We start from the raw sequence: 19,582 nt of genomic DNA, 5'->3' as shown, positions 1-19,582 counted from the left end.
AGAAAGAAATGCACTACAATTATACAAAAAGACTGACCCGCACATCCTATAGGTGTGAACTGGTGCCAGCTGGAAAACACATTATAATTACAAAACATATACAGCTGCACAATGAAATGCTAACCATGAATAAGGGAACTCTGGTATTGCATTACTGCTATAGGAATATTTCAAAAAAGAGATATTTAGCTTATGTATTGGCCAATGCATGTGAGCCCGATAACCAACAACAAGGTGATCTCTGTATATCAGGAACCTAACTAGAAATGCCACTTTCTGGGTAAAAACAACCTTCATGTCTAGGCAAAATGCCGCTATCTGTGTTTTTCAGCTAGTACCTGTTCACACCTATTGAATGTGCGGGTTAGTCTTTTTGTATAACTATTAAAGATGATTGAATACCACAAATATTCGACTTCGCGAATATTCGCTGAATAGGTCGTCGCTATTCGATTATTCGCGAATATTTGATGCGCAATGTAAGTCTATGAGAAACCCGAATAACAACTATTCGGGCTTCCCATAGACTTACATTGCGCATCGAATATTCGCATAGCGGCGACCTATTCGTCGGATATTCGCGAAGGCGAACATTCTGGTATTCGATCATCCCTAATAACTATCCTAAGGATAGGCCATCAATGTTAAAGAAGTGGCCAACTTAAAAAAAGCCACATAAGACAGAACATGCACAGAAATGTCATATTTACATTGCTGTGTATTATGCGCATTTCATGGGGCGCCGTTGTTGCGCTAATTCAAGATGGATTCTGTACAGATTCATACTGAAAAAGATGCCCTCTGCACATACCCATTGAGGTTTTTTTAGCCTGTTTTAGAGCAAAAACTTAGAAGAAAGTCTCCGAATCCTCCTCAAAAACGCAAAACTCTTCAAAAACTTGTTCAGTTTTTGCTTCACAATCTCTGCAAATTCACTCCAAGTGGACATAGCCTTATGCCGGCGTCACACGGTATGATCTATCGTGCAATCACACGAGCGATTGTACCCGCCCCCGTCGTTTGTGCGTCACGGGCAATTAGTTGCCCATGGTGCACAAAGTCGTTAAACCCCTGTCACACGCACTTACCTCCCGCACGACCTCGCTGTGGGCGGCGAACATCCACTTCCTGAAGTGGGAGGGACGTTCGGCGTCACAGCGACATCACACAGCGGCCGCCCAATAGTAGCGGAGGGGCGGAGATGAGCGGGACGTAACATCCCGCCCACCTCCTTCCTTCCGCATTGCCAGCGGCCGCAGGTAAGCTGTGTTCGTCGTTCCCGGGTTGTGTCACACGGAGCGACGTGTGCTGCCTTGGGAATGATGAACAACCGGAGCACAGAAGGAGGAACGACATTTTGAAAATGAACGACGTGTGAACGAGCAACGATAAGGTGAGTATTTTTGCTCGTTCACAGTCGTTCGGAGGTGTCACACGATGCCGGATATGCATCACTAACGACGTGACCCCGACGACATATTGCCCGATATATCGTACCGTGTGACGCCGGCATTAGGCTCCGGGCACACAAAGTCTCTTTGCTGCGTTTTCTAAGCAGAAACTCAATGTTTTTGAGGAGCTTTGAGATTTGTAGGAGGATTTGGAGAGATTCCGCTCAATTTTTTGTTCCAAAAACTCCTTGAAAAACTCTAAAGCCTGATCCGGCAGCCAAATAGCAGGTTTTGTGATTTGCTGGGAATATTTCTTTAGCATATTGAACAATATTCATTTTTTTCATCCCACAAAGCAAAATGGAAAATGTAAGTTTTATTCCAACTCTCCTGTAAGATTAAAAGCAGCAAAAGAAAAAATCCTAAAACCTCTCGCGGACGTATCAAGTCAAAATATAACTAAAGTGTAAATCCTTCCATTTCTTTCTGGTTCCCTTCTTGCTGCTGCTGTAACATGAGATTTCGGCTCTTCCCCGTGACTCCAGAAACCGCCAGAGGGGATAATAAAATAAATTATCGCTAAAAATAACAATTCAGCTACAAAAAAAAGGAGAAAGTTGTCTTTCACTTCCGTCACTTTTAACGGCGTTTGTTGATCGGCGGGATAAATGAGCTCAGCGGTAATTAGTATCACATTTATTGCCTTAATTAACATTCATACATTTCATTATCCGTGTATGAAAAATGGTTCTATAAAGCTGAAGTCGTATCGCCATAAAACAAAGCGCTAAGAACGGAGCGGCGTACATGACGAGACAACGGAGATCAATCATCGGTGCGGTTACTGCAAGAAGTAAATGAAGCGAGGCAGATAAAAATCCTCGAAGCAAAGCCTGGAGAGGATGAGGCACCCTGAAAATTCTACTTTTTACCTCCTTTGATAGATTTATCCACTTTTGATCCCAAACACAACGGTTCACTTTAAAAGCTTTGTCCCATGAACAGGATATATCACCTATACACAAAGCAAGTGATAAATGCATGATCCATTGTCATGCAGTAACTACCGGGGTTCCGCCTTGAGTGCCACAACACATAGGGTACACTACAACGGTGGGCCCTTGCGCTAGGGAAAAAGGAGCAGGGTCACCTCCTAAACTCACCTGATGCTGATCCTTGCACTTCCTAACGTCCCTATACTGGTTCTTTCACCCCGTCGCTGTTCACGTGCCTATCCCTGTCTTTCCCTGGACTCAGCCCTGCATAGTGCACAGGGTAGCAGGAACGCTAGTCCCACTCTAGGTTAAAGACACAGAGAAGATAATACAGACATTGGTAAAATAAACAGCAATCTGTCATGATCCAGGCCTGTATCGGCCGCTGTGGATTGATTATCTCACCCAGATCCGGCCTGGTCATGTCAGGGGTTAACACCTCCCTGCCTCGTTCCGGTTTCTGGGATGCTATATCCAGGCGCTGCATCTCCGGTTCAGTGTCAGTGATAGTTTATGCTCTGCAGCATGTGTTACTGGCTCTGGTGAGTTACCTGATGTGTCCTGCCTCCCAGCTACCTTGTTCTGACCCGTACCCTCGTCTGTTCATATGTGCGTCCGCACCAGTCCCTGACTACCCACTCCTGTCTGCTGTGTACCATTCCCTGTCTGTCTCATCCTGGTCCTGACCTGTTTGTCTTCCTTTGTTTGTACTTGGACTTCCCAGCATCTGACCCGTATCCACGTTCCTGACTCCGGCCTCCGTATCTCTCTTCTGCTATATCCATGACTTCCCGGCTTCTGACCCTCGGCTATCACCTGACCACAATTTGATTATCCCTGTACTATTGTAGAGACCTCCTGCTGCTGACCTGGTTTACTGACTACTCTACTGCCCTCTGGTGGTTTGCCTGCTAACTACACTCTGAAGCTGCACTGCTTGTAACTTCAGCGTATCCCTTTGTACAGCATGACACAATCATACAAAGCACTCCAAACAAGAGGTAATAATGGGGAACAGACCAGAGGGGAAATAACAAAAAGGACAAAAGAAGGGAAAAACTCAACACAGCTTTCACACAGCAAATGTTCTCTGAATGGCTTCCTGGTCAACAGCTCACAGGTTCCCACTAGAGGCAAGCTAAGCAGAAACTGTCACCAGCAGTTACCTGGACTAGTAGGGAAGTCTTTATAGCAGAGCTAATAGCAATATAGAACAGATGAATATTGCTTTTGTTCAGAGTTCAGGAAACCAGAGGAGCTACTTAACGCTAGCAGTGCTTTAAAAAGAAGAATCTGCACAGCCAACAGTATTAACCAGAGCAAGTGTGTATGAAGCCCTACGCTGTGATCTCCCTGACACCAGAAATAGGAAGGACCACTCTCCGTCATGGTACTGTCATGACATCAATATGGGTCTGATCGCTGGGATCTCTACAAAGGGGGCGGTCACATGTCCACAATTATGGGATTTGCATCCATGTGGTCATATGCCCACTAGACGTGCACAGCCTCGCTCAATGCAAGTTAATTTAGACAGAAGGCGCTAACACTAGAGAATCTTGACAGTGTGCAATGTGCACACTGTGCGGATTCAAACGTCCACAGTTAGATAGAGTGACAACCCCTTTAAGAACTATTTTCAGCATGAAGAAGAAAAAGAACTCCTAGAAGTGATGATCCGGCCTCACAAAGCCCTGAGTCTGTGTGGGACTAAATGAAGAGATGGATCTGCACGACATCCAGAGAAGATCTGTGGTTTGCTCTTAGCGATGTTTGGAACAACCTCTCTGTTGAGTTCCTTAAATAACTGTGTACAAGTGGCCAAGAAGAATTGATGATGGCAGAAGACGGTCACCAAATATTGATGTGATTTATACTTCTCATTTATTCATTCACTTTAAATTTTGATAAAAATAAACTATTCATAGTGATGGGCGAATGGTGAAATATTCGGGTTCGGATTATTCGTACCAAGTACTATTCCAGTATTTGTCATGAATAACGAATTTAATTCAAAGTCAATGGGGAACAAGAGCATTTTTCTGGGAAATCTTGAAGAACAATGCTCACGTTACCCATTGACTTCTAAAGCCTGCTTTACACGAGACGATAGATTGTGCGATAGCACAATCGATCGTACCCGCCCCCGTCGTTTTTGCGTCACGGGCAATTAGTTGCCCATGGCGCACAAACTCGTTGACCCCCCCGTCACACGTACTTACCTTCCGGACGACCTCGCTGTGGGCGACGAACGTCCACTTCCTGGAGTGGGCGGGACGTTCGGCGTCACAGCGACGTCACACGGCAGGCGGCCAATAGAAGCGGAGGGCCGGAGATGAGCGGGATGTAAACATCCTGCCCACCTCCTTCCTTCCATTAGGCCGTCGGGTGCCGCGGGAGGCAGGTAAAGCTGCTGTTCATCGTTCCCGTGGTGTCACACGGAGCAACGTGTGATGCCACGTCAACGATGAACAACCTCCGCCATTTTAATTAAACAATTTTATGAAACCTAGCGACGAGTACACGACTCACGATTTGTGAGCGTTACTGCGTCGCTAGGAGGTGTCACACGAGACGACGTCGTGCGGTATGCCGGATGTGCGACATATCGCACAATCTATCGCCTCGTGTAAAGCCCGCTTAATAGATTCATTATTGGTGATGAATACTAGAATAGTACCCGGTATTCGGTACAAATAATCCGAACCCAAATATTTAGTATTCGTCCATCACTATTAACACTTCTATATTTTACAGCTTCTTGCTTTGTAGCATCTTTTCCCACCTGCCTAAAACGTTTGTACAGGCTAAACCTTTTGGGGATTTATGAATAGTTGAAATAATGTGCAAAGACCAAAATATGTTGAGCTTTTCCCTGCACTGAGTAATGTGCAAAGGCCAACATATGTTGAGCTTTTCCCTGCATTGATTAATATGCAAATACCAGAATATGTTGAGTTTTCCCCCTCACTGAGTAATGTGCAAAGGCCAAAATATCTTGATCTTTTCCCTGCACTGAGTAATGTACAAAGACCAAAATATGTTGAGCTTTTCCCTGCACTGAGTAATGTACAAAGACCAAAATATGTTGAGCTTTTCCCTGCACTGAGTAATGTACAAAGACCAAAATATGTTGAGCTTTTCCCTGCACTAAGTAATGTGCAAAAATCAAAATATGTTGACCTTTTCCCTGCACTGAGTAATGTACAAAGACCAAAATATGTGGAGCTTTTCCCTGCACTGAGTAATGTGCAAAGATCAAAACATGTTGACCTTTTCCTACACTGAGTAATATGCAAAGACCAAAACATGTTGAGCTTTTCCCTGCACTGGGTAATGTGGAAAGACCAAAATATGTTGAGATTTCCCTGCACTGAGTAATGCGCAAAGACCTAAATATGTTGAGCTTTTCCCTGTACTGAGTAATGTGCAAAGACCAAAATATCTTGAGCTTTTCCCTGCACTGAGTAATGTGCAAAGACCAAAATATGTTGAGCTTTTCCCTGCACTGGGTAATGTGCAAAGACCAAAATATGTTGAGCTTTTTCCTGAACAGGGTTTGTGCACACATATATGACACCCCTGGACTATCAGGTCGTCACAGGGTACTGCACAAGCTGCCCTTCTATGTTGTATTTCGCCTCCCTCTTGGTTCCGGGTCCCTATCTAAATGGTGTTGCCTCCAACAGCAAATCAAATCCTAGATACACCCTGCACCACACCCACCAAACACACCAGTGGACGGCTTGAGTGGAATAGAGTCGCCCACCTGGGGGGTCAGGGAGGGGAGGTGAGAAGTGTAGTCAGTCTGTGAGTGGAGAGAGTTGGGAAGTAGCCCTCGAGCTGTAAGGAGCTCAGAGGAGGTCAGGAGCAGTGGCTCCTATAAGAGCTGTCTAGGTTGCAGATGGTGGTCTGGGCCTAGAGGAGTCGGACCCCCGGTCACAAGGGATTGTGGCAAGGTGCCTGGACCTGTCGAGGAGGACAGCCGGCAGCCTAGCACTGTCACCGGTCCAGGACCGAAGGCACGACGGGGTACACGAACCCTAAGTCAGGGAGTAGCTTCAGGCAACCCGACAATTCACCTGAGGAGAACGGAGCCTTTATGATCTGTTCCCACCCGCTCCAGAATCGGGGCATTAGCGCAATGAGGGGGATAGGACTTTCCAATCCAAAACGGTCCAGAAAATCCCAAGCATGAGGCCTGAGAGCAGGCTCCCACACTTATGCGGGCGTCACAAGGGACGATCTATCGTGCGATTGCACGAGCGATCGTACCCGCCCCCGTCGTTTGTGCGTCACGGGCAATTAGTTGCCCGTGGCGCACAAAGTCGTTAACCCCCCGTCACACGTACATACCTCCCGGGCGACGTCGCCGTGGGCGGCGAACATCCACTTCCTGAAGGGGGAGAGACATTCGGCGTCACAGCGACGTCACACGGCAGCCGGCCAATAGAAGCGGAGGGGCGGAGATGAGCGGGACGTAAACATCCCGCCCACCTCTTTCCTTCCGCATTGCCGGCGGGACGCAGGTAAGCTGTGTTCGTCGTTCCCGTGGTGTCATACGGAGCCACGTGTGCTGCTACGGGAACAATGAACAACCTGACGGACGATTTTTTTTAAAGTGAGCAACGTGTCAACAATGAACGAGAAGGTGAGTATTTCTTCTCGTTCACCGCTGTCACACGCTACGATATATCCAACGATGCCGTATGTGCGTCACTACCGACGTGACCCCGAAGACATATCGCCCGATATATCGTACCATGTGACGCCCGCATTAGCCATAGTAGGGAGCGGGGCCCGACAAGTTCCATACTATCGGGTCATCAAGTTGAAGTCAAACTTAGTGCCAGGAGGCAGGTCATGGATCACCAGGCAGCACCATTGGGGACGGGACTTGAACGAGCTCCCCTCAGCGGCAGCGGTACCCAGAGACTTGGTTTACCCGGTTGTCAGCGTCTGCTTATGAACTGAGTGAGTACGAGAGTGACCCCTGCACCCCACGGCACTCCTACGCCGAGTCCCGGGGCATCCCCCTCCTACCCGTGGAGGGTTACGACACCTTACTGCCCCACTTCATCACCCCCGGTACTCCCAATGGCAGCGGCGGTACTCCCCAAATTACCGTACACCACGGGTGGCGTCACAAACTATATATCAACTCCCCTGTAAATATCCCTTTTACATTTGAGTGGCCGCACAAACCCCGGGTCCGAAGACCCTCGAACCACCGCGAACCCGGATCCGAGCAGCTCGGCTGCTTCCATGGGGGCGGCACACACAGTATTCGGAAATATCAGCACAATTTCTGCACCATTTGGCAGAAAAAACACAGCGACAAAAATGTGCGGGTTTTTTTATGCAGATTTTTCCCTTTCATTAGTATGGGTGCAAGCTACAGAAAAAAAATAAAACACAAAAAGAATTGACGTCTGCACCAAATCTGCAAAAAGAAAATACTCAATGTGCCCATGAGACTTCAGGATTCTCATTCACTTTGCCAGCATTAGGAAATCCTTCATTTTTTTTCGATAAATCTGCACTGAAAAACGCATCAAAAATGCGACAAATCTGCAATGTGTTCACACAGGGTAATTATACAAATACATCATATATAGAAATGCCCAATATCTGCCCGCCTGAAGGCAGAGATCACCCCGGACATACCGCAGCCTGATTGTGACATGATGGGTGGGGTGCTAAGCACGAGGCGAGCAGCGGGCGGACACTGTTTCCTATCTGTCTACTTGCGGTCAGCTAAGTGTAATCAAGAATGTGTCATCTTGGTTACTCGGTAAAACCTCTGAAGTTGCAGAAATAGCTTGTAGATTGCAAACCGTTCAGTGTATACAATAGCAGAACTCCTGTCCACTACCGGGAATACTCCTGTGCCATCAATCACATCATGGAAGCCACCATCACCATTCCTGGAGAATTCAGAAGAATGGATATTCCGGGGTCAAATGTTCAATTCTCATCACAGCGGCTTCTGAATTATAAGAAATGACTGTGCGGCTCCCAGAGCGAGGAAACGCAGCTCAGTCACTCAGCCATCGCGGAGTTTCCTCTCCGGCAGATTGAGCTGAAATACACAGACACCTCCAGATAGCCCAGAAGGGTCCTGATAAATGCACTACGATATGTTTTATTAAGGGCGCTTTACACGCAGCGACATCACTAGCGATGTCGTTGCCGATCGCACCTGCCCCCGTTGTTTGTGCATCACGGGCAAATCGCTGCCCGTGGCGCACAATATCACTAGGCCCTGTCACACGTACTTACCTTCCTAGCGACGTCACTGTGGCCGGCGAACAGCCTCTTTTCTAAGGGGGCGGTTCGTGCGGCGTCACAGCGACGTCACACGGCAGGCGTCCAATAGAAGCGGAGGGGCGGAGAGCAGCCGCAGGAAAGACACACCCACCTCGTTGCCGGAGGACGCAGGTACGGTGCTGTTCGTCGTTCCTGGGGTGTCACACGTAGCGATGTGTGCTGTCTCAGGAACGACCAACAACCTGCTTCCAAAAGCAGCAACGATATTTGGGATTAGAACGACGTGTCAATGATCAACGATTAGGTGAGTATTTTTGATCGTTAGCGGTCGCTCGTACGTTTCACACGGAATGACGTCGCTAACGAGGCCGTATGTGCGTCACGAATTCCGTGACCCCAACGACATCTCGTTAGCGATATCGTTGCGAGTAAAGCCCCCTATATTCTTATTTCTTTTACTAAAATTTAGAGATCTGCTTAACAGCCATCACATGCACCATAGGACACAACAGACTGGAGAAGTTTATTGACTTATGGGGGAGTGTTTGTGGGCATGCTCTGTGATCTGTGCAGAAGTCACTGTGCAGGGAGGAGGAAGAGGCAAGCTGTTTTATTACCTCTGTGAGGTCACTGTTAGAGATGAGCGGACCTTTGGGAGTTCGGTGGATTGTGTATGTGGTGCCCCTGATTGTCAGGTGCCACAGGGACTACATCTAACCCCAGATCCTAGAAGACAAGTGGCGGTAAAACAACACAACACACAAGGAAACCACGCCCTTTGCTCTCAGACTGGGTAACAGGCTAGAGAAGGGTCTAATGGATGGTCACCTATTGGTTGTGACGCATCCAATCCACTAGTCAGAAACCTGGGAAGAGGAGGGGCTAGTCAGTGAAGTGGACGGACGACGAACATATTATTAGTTAGAAAGTAACCAGACACCAAGTCAGTGAGAAGTTGACGTGCTGACGGGAAAATGTGCAGTGACTACTGAGTAAAAAGGAGTACGGTTGCCAGGGAGAGTACGGTGAAGTACTCACTAGACCAAGCACCGACGGGGTACAGAGCCCTAGTTCAGGAGGATGCTTTAGGCTCGTCTGATAATCTGCCCGGGGAGGGGACCATCAAGGACCTTACCGACGTTAGTGTCCCGGGCACAGCAGCAGAGAGGGAACCTGGGAACTGGCACAGAGGTCCGACCCACGAGAAGTTCAAGCTGCCTGCCATACGGGCCAGGACGGAGACAACAGGAGGGAGATCCCAAAAATGCTCCAAGCTACAGGGACCCACCAACTACTACAGGGTGCATGGAGGTTAAGCTCACCAGTTCACTGCACCGGCACTGGAACAAAGGGAATACCGGATTGGTAAAGACCAGCACGAACCGGCTGGCAACAACTCAAAACCAGTGAGTAAAGCACAAGTTAAACGCAGCCCCTGTGTCATCTGAATTATTCTTACGCCTTTGCACCCATAGACTAAAACCACTAACATCCTCTCCTGGGGCATAGCTCTACTTGCATAGAGCCATCACACCTAAGCTGCCCAATACCACCAGCTCCAGCAGTGAGAGTCACGACAAAACTATTTTTATTTTATTATTCTCCCCTGTAAATTCCCTTTTAAGCGACCCCAGGGTCACGGAACCAGGCAACTGCCACCCAGTGAACTCTCCCAGTAAATATACTGCCCGGGACCGAGTACCCCACAGCCCTGGGGTGCGCCATGTACAGCCGGACTTTAGATAAAGCTTGGGTTGGGACCAGAGCCCCAATAGAAGTCACTAATTGGAAAGTTCGGGTCTTTGCCCACACGCAGCCAGCCATTAACAGATCACTTCCGGGGGCAGGAGGGTGAGGTTTCTCCATTTTTTAGTTTGGTGCACACTACATCCAATCACGCTGTTGTTACCACCAGTGTGAATCATTCAAAGACTGTAAGCGATTCACACCAGGCTGAGGACCAAGCCTACCCGAGTGGTTTGCCTACGTAAACTACCAAACTCCAAACCCAAACTCTGTTTTTTCGTAAAGTCTTTGGTCATCTCTGATCAGTGATCACTGTCTTCCTTTTTACTAGAGATAAGCGAACCCGAAGTTCGGTGTTCGAACATAACACAGACTTTACAAAGAGTAAAGAGTTTGGACCAAACCGAACTTCCACGGGTCCACTCATCTCTACTTTTTACCCTTATATAGACTCCTGTTTGGATCTTATAGGTGAGAAAGACAAAAATGGATCCTTTGTTGACAGAAACTTGTGTTATGGTAAACTGACTCTGTTCTGCTGACTTAGACTACATTTTGACAGCATCAGACGGAGGCCATGAAGGTGGTGGTGCTGTCACATAGGAGGAAGTGCCTGACAGCAAGTGTGTGGATGGCCATTTTGTGAGAGGTGCATGAGGGAGGACATGTGAATCTTCATCCAGCGTCATACGTGGGGGCCATGTAACCTGGTGAGACAAAACCACTCCAGTTAACAGACGACATCATCCTGATCCAGTTACTCTGGTCAGGGAGAAGGTTGTCTCATTGATGTTTATGGCAGGGAGCAGAGACAAAAGCCCCATGAGCAGGGATCAGTGACGCAAGTCGGCGGGGGTGCCATGTATTTGTTGATAAAACACTACTTTCCTCTCGACCACACAGCTGTCAGCCAGACGGACATAATTTCACAACATTAGAATGACCAGACCCACGTTGGTAAGTCCTGAGCTCAGGCCCCACCACAGTGCTCACGTTGGAAGCGGGCACGCAAAAGCAGTTAGTTTGGCACTAAACACAGTCCAACAGATATATGTTCCGGATTGTATCAGTGCCCAACAGACTTAGCTTTACAGAATTTGAATGGGAATACAGCTATAAAAAAGTGTGCACAACACCATATCAAACATTTCTGCTGTGCTGCACCACCAATAGGCCATCCTTGATAATCATTTGATTACGCCTTTATACTAGGTAACTTCTCAGCTAATACACTAGGCGGGGGTAATATTAAGCAAATTATAGTGACATAGTGACTACATCTGGACCTATTGAGTTATGCAGCACAGTGGTCTTGGTCCGCATTGACTGGTTCAAGATCTTTGGTAGAAAGTTTATTTGGCAAGCCTGGTGATTGGCTGTTTTCCGTGTTATAGGTTTCACTGTATCCCGTGGATCCCACCCGGGTGCACGGTCTACATATCATGTACCATATTACCTATATTTAGCATACTTTCAAACTCTACTGAAATGTCCTCTAAGCTCCCAGAAAAAGTAAGAACATTTTGGAACCCTTGGAAGAGTTGGCAAATCTTTGGGGCTCATGATACAAAAGCAGAACTTCCAGAAGGTGCATAGTGTGTACTGCCATGATGCTTCATCATCAGACAAGGTGGATAAAGGTTATAACTTCTGAAAGCGTTCACGGTCAGGGGGAACATTTTTCCCTGGTGCTATTTGCTCACCGCACTCAGCAAACTCCCGAAAGGCCATCGCTGCCTTTCATTGTGTTCCCGCGTGTGACGATAATGAGAAGTGATCCCTACAGAAAAGGAAGCATCTGCCTAATATTAGGGTAAGTGGTCAGAGTGAAAACTGCAAGATTTCAGGATTATTTGTAAATAGTGAAAGTCGTACAAATGTAAAAAATAATAAAGAAAAAAAGCTTAAAAAGTATATTCATCATAAAAGTTATGATTCTGTGAAACTAATGTGACTGTTAGAAATTATTGCACTTATTGACAAATGGTACAAACACTCCATAATCAATATAAATACTTAGATCATTCATAAAACAAATAAGAACAGGGAAGACTTAATTTTACAGATGGAAACAAACTATAGAAGGCGTATAAATGTTAGAAAATATGTCCAAAATGGCAAAATATAAAATTTTATTATATAAACTAATCATAGAAGAATAATGTAACTGCGTAACTTCAGCCAAATGCGCAAAAATAATTTGTAGAAAAATAATAACCCCCAAGGGTATTTGTGTTGTGACCCTTACGCGCGTTTCGCCTAATGCTTCATCAAGGGAACGCTGTAATGTATCACCATCTGTTTGTAAATTTGTGACATCCCTTTTTATCATTTGCTTTTAATAGTTATATAACTGGATAAAGTATTTTTAAAATATTGATTATGGAAGATTGTGCGCCTGTTTGTAAATATGTAGGGTAAATTTTCCCTACGTACATAGCTATATGTTTACAATTGAGCTGTTGGTGTTTTGGTGTATGTTACAATTACTGTTTCTGCTAAGTTCCATGTTTTATAGTGGGTGTTTACTGCTTCCTGTAATCATAGTATGTGAGCAACAGATCATATGACAGGGTGTGGAATCTACCTTTGCGTATAATCAAACATTGTGTTTCCCTGAAAATAAGACATACTCAAAAAATAAACCCTAGCAGGAATTTTCAGCCTTTTTGGAGTATGCTTAAAATATAACTCCAAAAATAAGCCCTAGCTGTGGATCAATAAGGAAGTGTGCAAGCAGCTAAAAAAGCTAAAGAATAGAGCAGGACACTTCATTAAAGAAAGAAGATACCCCAAAAGAGAGAGGACAACCCCAAAAGAGAGGACAGCCCCAAAAGAAAGAAGACATCCCCAAATGAGAAAAGACAGCCCCAAACGAGAGAAGACATCTGAAAAGAAAGAAGACAGACCCAAAAGAGAGAAGACAGCCCCAAAAGAGAGAAGACAGATCCAAAAGAGATAAGATAGCCCCAAAAGAGAGAAGACATCCCCAAAAGAAAGAAGGCACTCCCAAAAGAGACAAGACAGCCCCAAAAGAGAGGACAGCCCCAAAAGAGAGAAGACAGATCCAAAAGAGAGAAGACATCCTCAAAAGAGAGAAGACATCCCCAAAAGAGAGAAGACAGACCCAAAAGAGAGAAGGCACTCCCAAAAGAGAGGACAGCCCCAAAAGAGATAAAATGGCCCCAAAAGAGAGGACTGCCCCAAAAGAGAGGACAGCCCCAAAAGAGAGGTCAGCTCCAAAAGAGAGAAGATGGCTCTAAAAGAGAGAAGACATCCCCAAAAGAGGTAAGATAACCCAAAAAAAGAGCAGACAGCCTCAAAAGAGGGGACATCCCCAAAAGAAAGAAGATGGCCCCAAAAGAGAGAAGACACTCCCAAAAGAGAGGACAGCCCAAAAAGAGGTAAGATAACCCAAAAATAAAGAAGACAGCCCCAAAAGAGGGGACACCCCCAAAACAGAGAAAATGGCCCCAAAAGAGAGAAGATGCCCCCAAAAGAGAGAACACATCCACAAAAGAGGTAAGATAACCCAAAAAAGAGAAGACAGCCCTGAAAGAGGGACGATACCCCCAAAAGAGAGAAAACAGCTCCAAAAGAGAGAAGAAACTCCAAAAAGTAGAAGAAAGCCCTAGAAGAGGGAAAATACCTGCGAGAAGAGAGAAGACAGCCCCAAAAGGGGTAAGATACCTCCAAAAGAAAGAAGACAGACCCAAAAGAGAGAAGACACTCCAAAAAGATTGAAGACAGACCCAAAAGTGGGCAGATACCTCCAAAAAAGAGAAGACAGTCACAAAACAGAGTAGTATCCTCCAGTGGTTTATTTGGAGTGCTTGTTGGGGTGTCGGGGATACAAGTCTCACTCTACCTCCTGCATAAAGCTAAACTGCATGAGTTGCATAAACCTCAGACCTCTATTCAAAGGTGCAGCTTGTAGCCCATGAGTCCTGATGCAATCTTTGTACAGTGTCCCTATATCACGTACATACATGATTATTGTATACCATTGCATATGTCATGTCCCTTCTGGAATCTGTCTTCAGGATTTCAGCCCCCCAAACTCTATACATGCACTAAGCACTTCGAAGACATATCCATCAATGCCTTTAGATGACCAGTCCAGTCCTTCGTCACTGAGAAATCAGAAGTTGAATTGATATACAAATGAGGCTAAAGAGCTATGGTAGATCTGAAACCTCTGTCATTCCAGCTCTATTCCCAGCACAACAATGCCTCATGATTGACTGACAGCCTCTATGTAGAAACTGGAAAGACAAATGCGCAAATAGGGTCTTACTTAAGTAATCAGAATTAAATTGACTTGTAGGAAAAGGCTCACTTGGTGTGGTTGTGAGAATCATAACCACTGTAAAGGCCCACGTGTAAGGAGAACTGAAGGACGCGAAGAGAAGGGGTTAAACCTTACATGATAGCATGATTTAACTCCTTCAGCCTCTATGCTGTGTGACTTCAGGCATAGGAGCCATCAGTCAAGTAGGAAGAGGCAATGCTGGGTGGAGAATAGAGCTGGAGTGACAAAGGCTTCAGATCTACAAATAGTCCTTTAGCCTCATTTGCATATAAATTAAAATACTGATTTCTCAGTAACAAAGGAATGGATCGTCCATGTAAAGGTATTGCTGGACTTGTCTTTAAAAGAGCTACATGATCATATAAAGTTTGGAGGGTAAAATCCTGCTGACAGATTCCCTTTAACCCCCCTCTTCTATGAGCCTTCACTTTAGCATTTCCCTTTATACATATGCATTAATATGAAAGACCACATCACCTGGTGAGAAATTAGCATAATATGTTACAGCTCAAACAACAAACTCAGCTCTGCTACATCTGCAGCACAGTATAGATGAACGCACAAGATTATACTCCATAAATCACTATGAGCTGAGAACATGAGAAACCCAATCTACAATAATAGACACTGAGGCTCCACGGGGCCTCGCTGACAAAATCAGGTAATAAGATTCACCCAGAAGAAGAAAAACAAAAACAAGCCGACTTGTCACAAAAATTGCCTATTTTGATAAATACTTGTATTTCCAATAAAATATAAAATCTAAATCAATTTTTCATAGAGCTGTGTATTGTGCTGTTCCTCTGTTACTCCTCGTGGGCGGTCCCAATTGGGGCTTTCCCCTGCAGAACCAGACATTAGCCAATCAGGGTTTACGGTATCAGGCTGTATAAGGTCATGATGACAGTTTCATCAAGAAATATGGTAACACCCAGTTGTCCATTTTTTTTTACTAAATTTAGAGTAGAAATGACAGAGGAACGGCATAACACTGAGTGGTGAGAAAAGATATTATATGATAGTGTGTCCCCTCTTTTTCCTCTCCATACAAAATGTTTGTATGGCATGGTGGTTGAGAATGTACATAGCATCTCCATTTAAAGAGGCTTTCCGTTCTTGGAAAACCCCTCTTCTCTGGCTGCAGTTTGCTTGTTAAATATAAAAATCTAGCTTCACTCACTCTCCCCAGGTCCTGAGCTGAGTTTGTTCCCTGGCTGCAGTTTGTTTTATAAAAACAAAAACTGTTCTTCATTCACCCTCCCCGGGTCCTGAGCTGAGTTTGTTACCTAATTGCAGTTTGCTTTAAAAAAACAAAAACTGTGCTTCACTCACCCTCCACAGGTCCTGAGCTGACTTGTTCCCCGGCTGCAGTTTGTTTTATTAAAACAAAAACTGAGCTTCACTTGCCCTCCCCAGGTCCTGTGCTGAGTTTGTTCCCAGCTGCAGTTTGCTTTTTAAAATGTAATACTCTGCTTCACTCCCCCTCCCCAGGTCTAAGCTGAGTTTGTTCACTGACTGCAGGTTGTTTTATAAAAAGAAAAACTGTTCTTTACTCACCCTCCTGGGTTCCTGAGCTGAGTTTGTTCCCAGCTGCAGTTTTTTTTATCAAAATTAATACTCTGCTTCACTCTCTCCCCAGGTCCTGAGCCGAGTTTGTTCCTCGGCAGCAGTTTGTTTTATAAAAACAAAAACTGTGCTTCACTCACATACCCCCAATTCATGAGCTGAGTTTGTTCCCAGCTGCAGTTTGTTTTATACAAATTAATGCTCTTCTTCACTCACCCTTCCCAGGTCCTGAGCTGCGTTTGTTGACCAACTGCAGTTTATTTTATAAAAATAAAACCTGTGCCTCACTCACCCTACCTGGGTCCTGAGCTGAGTTTGTTCCCCGACTGCAGTTTATAAACAAAAACTGGGCTTCACTCACCCTCCCTGAGTCCTGAGTCGGGTTTGTTCCCAGGCTGCAATTTGCTTTATAAAAACAATAACTGAGCTTCACTCACCCTCCCCTGGTCCTGAGCTGAGTTTGTTCCCCGGCTGCAGTTTATTTTATTAAAACAAAAACCGACCTTCACTCACCCTCATCAGGTCCTGAGCTGAGTTTGTTCCCTGATTGCAGTTTGTTTTATAAAAACAAAAACTTGGCTTCACTCACCCTCCCCGGGTCCAGAGCTGAGTTTGTTCCCCAGCTGCAGTTTGCTTTATAAAAACAAAAACTGAGCTTCACTCACTCTCCCCGGGTCTTGAGCTGAGTTTGCAGCCCTGCTCCCAGCATATGTTATTTTCTGCAGCGCTGACGTCAAATCAAAAGCGCTACAGTCAATCAGTGAGATCAGCGGCTCGAGCTCAATTGCCGGCTGTCAACATGACCAATAACAGACATGTAGAGAAGCCAAAGACTCAGCACGGGACCAGGGGAGGGTGAGTAAAGCGTGTTTTTTATTTTTTTTTTAAATGAAATGCAGATAAGGGACAGGGGTTTTATGAAAATGGAAAATTCATGAAAAATGCAGATTTTCCCAGGGCTGAAAACAGTCTGAAAGTCCAGTTCATCTGTCAATTAAGTGCACGGATCCAGTAAAAGTCCAAAAAGGGAGTCAGCACTCTTACTTTTGGAAAAAAAAATTAAGGATTGAGATAAAAATGACGGTTTTATAGAGCTAGATTCATTTTTGGACCGGTGAGCTGGATCCTTTTTGGACCTTTTTTTTTGCATCTACTAGATCCATGATCCGTGCACTTAATTGACCGGTGAGCTGGGTCCATTTTTTGACTTTTTTGGCATCTACTGGATCCATGGATCCGTGCACTTAATTGACCGATGAGCTGTGTCCCTTTTTGGACTTTTTTTGCATCTACCGGATCCATGGATCCATGCACTTAATTGACCGGTGTGCTGTGCCCCTTTTTGGACAATTTTTTAGCATCTACTGGTTCTATGGATCCGTACACTTAATTGACCAGTGAGCTGGGTCTCTTTTTGGACTTTTTTTTGCATCTACTGGAGCCATGCACTTAATTGACCGGTAAGATGGATCCCTTTTTGGATTTTTTTGCATCTACTGGATCTATGGATCCGTGCACTTAATTGACCAGTGAGCTGGGTCCCTTTTTGGACTTTTTTTTGCATCTACTGGATCCATGGGTCTGTGCACTTAATTGACCAGTGAGCTGGGTCCCTTTTTGGACTTTTATTTGCATATACTGGATCCATGGATCCATGCACTTAATTGACTGGTGAGCTGGGTCCCTTTTTGGACTTTTTTTGCATCTACTGGATCCATGGCCCCGTGCATTTAATTGACCGGTGAGCTGTGTCCCCTTTTGGACTTTTTTTGCATCTACTGGATCCATGGGTCCGTGCACTTAATTGACCGGTACGCAGGGTCCTTTTTTGGACTTTTTTTTTGCATCTACTGAATCCATGCACTTAATTGACCGGTATGATGGATCCCTTTTTGGATTTTTTTGCATCTACTGGATCCATGGATCCGTGCACTTAATTGACCAGTGAGCTGGGTCCCTTTTTGGACTTTTTTTTGCCTTTTACTGGATCCATGGGTCTGTGCACTTAATTGACCAGTGAGCTGGGTCCCTTTTTGGACTTTTATTTGCATATACTGGATCCATGGGTCTGTGCACTTAATTGACCAGTTAACTGGGTCCCTTTTTGGACTTTTTTTGCATCAACTGGATCCATGGGTCTGTGCACTTAATTGACCAGTGTGCTGTGTCCCTTTTTGGACTTTTTTTTTTGCATCTACTGGATTCATGGATCCATGCACTTAATTGACCTGTGATCTGTGTCCCTTTTTGGACTTTTTTTTTTTTGCATCTACTGGATTCATGGATCCGTGCGCTTAATTGACCGGTGATCTGTGTCCCTTTTTGGACTTTTTTTTTCATCTACTGGATAAGCGGATTTGTGCACTTAATTGACCGGTGAGCTGGGTCCCTTTTTGGACTTTTTTTTTTGCATCTACTGGATTCATGGATCCATGCACTTAATTGACCTGTGATCTGTGTCCCTTTTTGGACTTTTTTTTTTTTGCATCTACTGGATTCATGGATCCGTGCGCTTAATTGACCGGTGATCTGTGTCCCTTTTTGGACTTTTTTTTTCATCTACTGGATAAGCGGATTTGTGCACTTAATTGACCGGTGAGCTGGGTCCCTTTTTGGATTTTTTTCAGCCATATGGGAATCACCAGAAAAAAATCAAAGTATGTTACGATCAAGAATATAAAAGGTTCTTACCTGCTTTCGTCTGTTTGGAGCAACTCGGCTTCTTCGTGGCCATCGCTGGTGTTCTCCTTGGTACCCCGCGCAGTCACACTGCAGCAACCCATGACGGGACGGTCAGAAAACCTCACATGGGCAAGTGGAAGATGTGCGGAGATGTGGGATCGCCTCACACATCCTTCCTCCTCCAAATCACATTAGTGAGGAAAGGAGGGAGCTGGACAGAGGCAAAAAAAAAAAAAGTCGAAAACTCACAAACCGGTAGTGTGAAATGGAGAGAGCTTCCTGTTCAGTTGAAGCTTGTTTCTCTTTCCTGCAGAAATGAGATGACCTGAGGTGAGGGGGAGGGAAACCCGAGCAAGTTTTTCACTTTCAGGAGGAGAATAGAACTTTGCAGAAAAAAAAAAGGGAGAAAGACATTGACAAAAGGAGTAGATGACACGGGATTAACCCTTTCGTTGCACATTACACGCGAAGACTCACCGTACCGGATCGTCCGGCTCGACAAGAACTAAGTCCAAGTCCTAACGTGTCATTAGGTACGAAACCGCCACCGACAGCAGCTGACGCGTAGAAGTAATTCTGCAAGTCGACGGCTGTCAGGTATTTCCCAATACCACGGCGGG

The 19,582-nt window shown here is 45.4% G+C and overlaps 1 protein-coding gene across 1 annotated transcript in view; it reads right to left on the bottom strand.

The window, feature by feature from the left end:
- LOC142256161 (putative pleckstrin homology domain-containing family N member 1) overlaps window positions 1–19,276 on the bottom strand; it is a 67,390-nt gene extending 48,114 nt beyond the window's left edge. Inside the window, exon 1 of the mRNA XM_075327697.1 lies at window positions 18,972–19,276. Within this exon, the coding sequence (XP_075183812.1) occupies window positions 18,972–19,063 (92 nt within the window). The 5' untranslated portion in view covers window positions 19,064–19,276. The remainder of the gene's footprint in view (window positions 1–18,971) is intronic.
- Window positions 19,277–19,582: the final 306 nt, after the last annotated feature.

Source organism: Anomaloglossus baeobatrachus, chromosome 11, assembly GCF_048569485.1.
Source record: "Anomaloglossus baeobatrachus isolate aAnoBae1 chromosome 11, aAnoBae1.hap1, whole genome shotgun sequence".
Taxonomy (NCBI): Eukaryota; Metazoa; Chordata; class Amphibia; order Anura; family Aromobatidae; genus Anomaloglossus; species Anomaloglossus baeobatrachus.
Note: the sequence above shows the minus strand (reverse complement) of the source record. Positions and strands in the feature narration are given on the sequence as shown.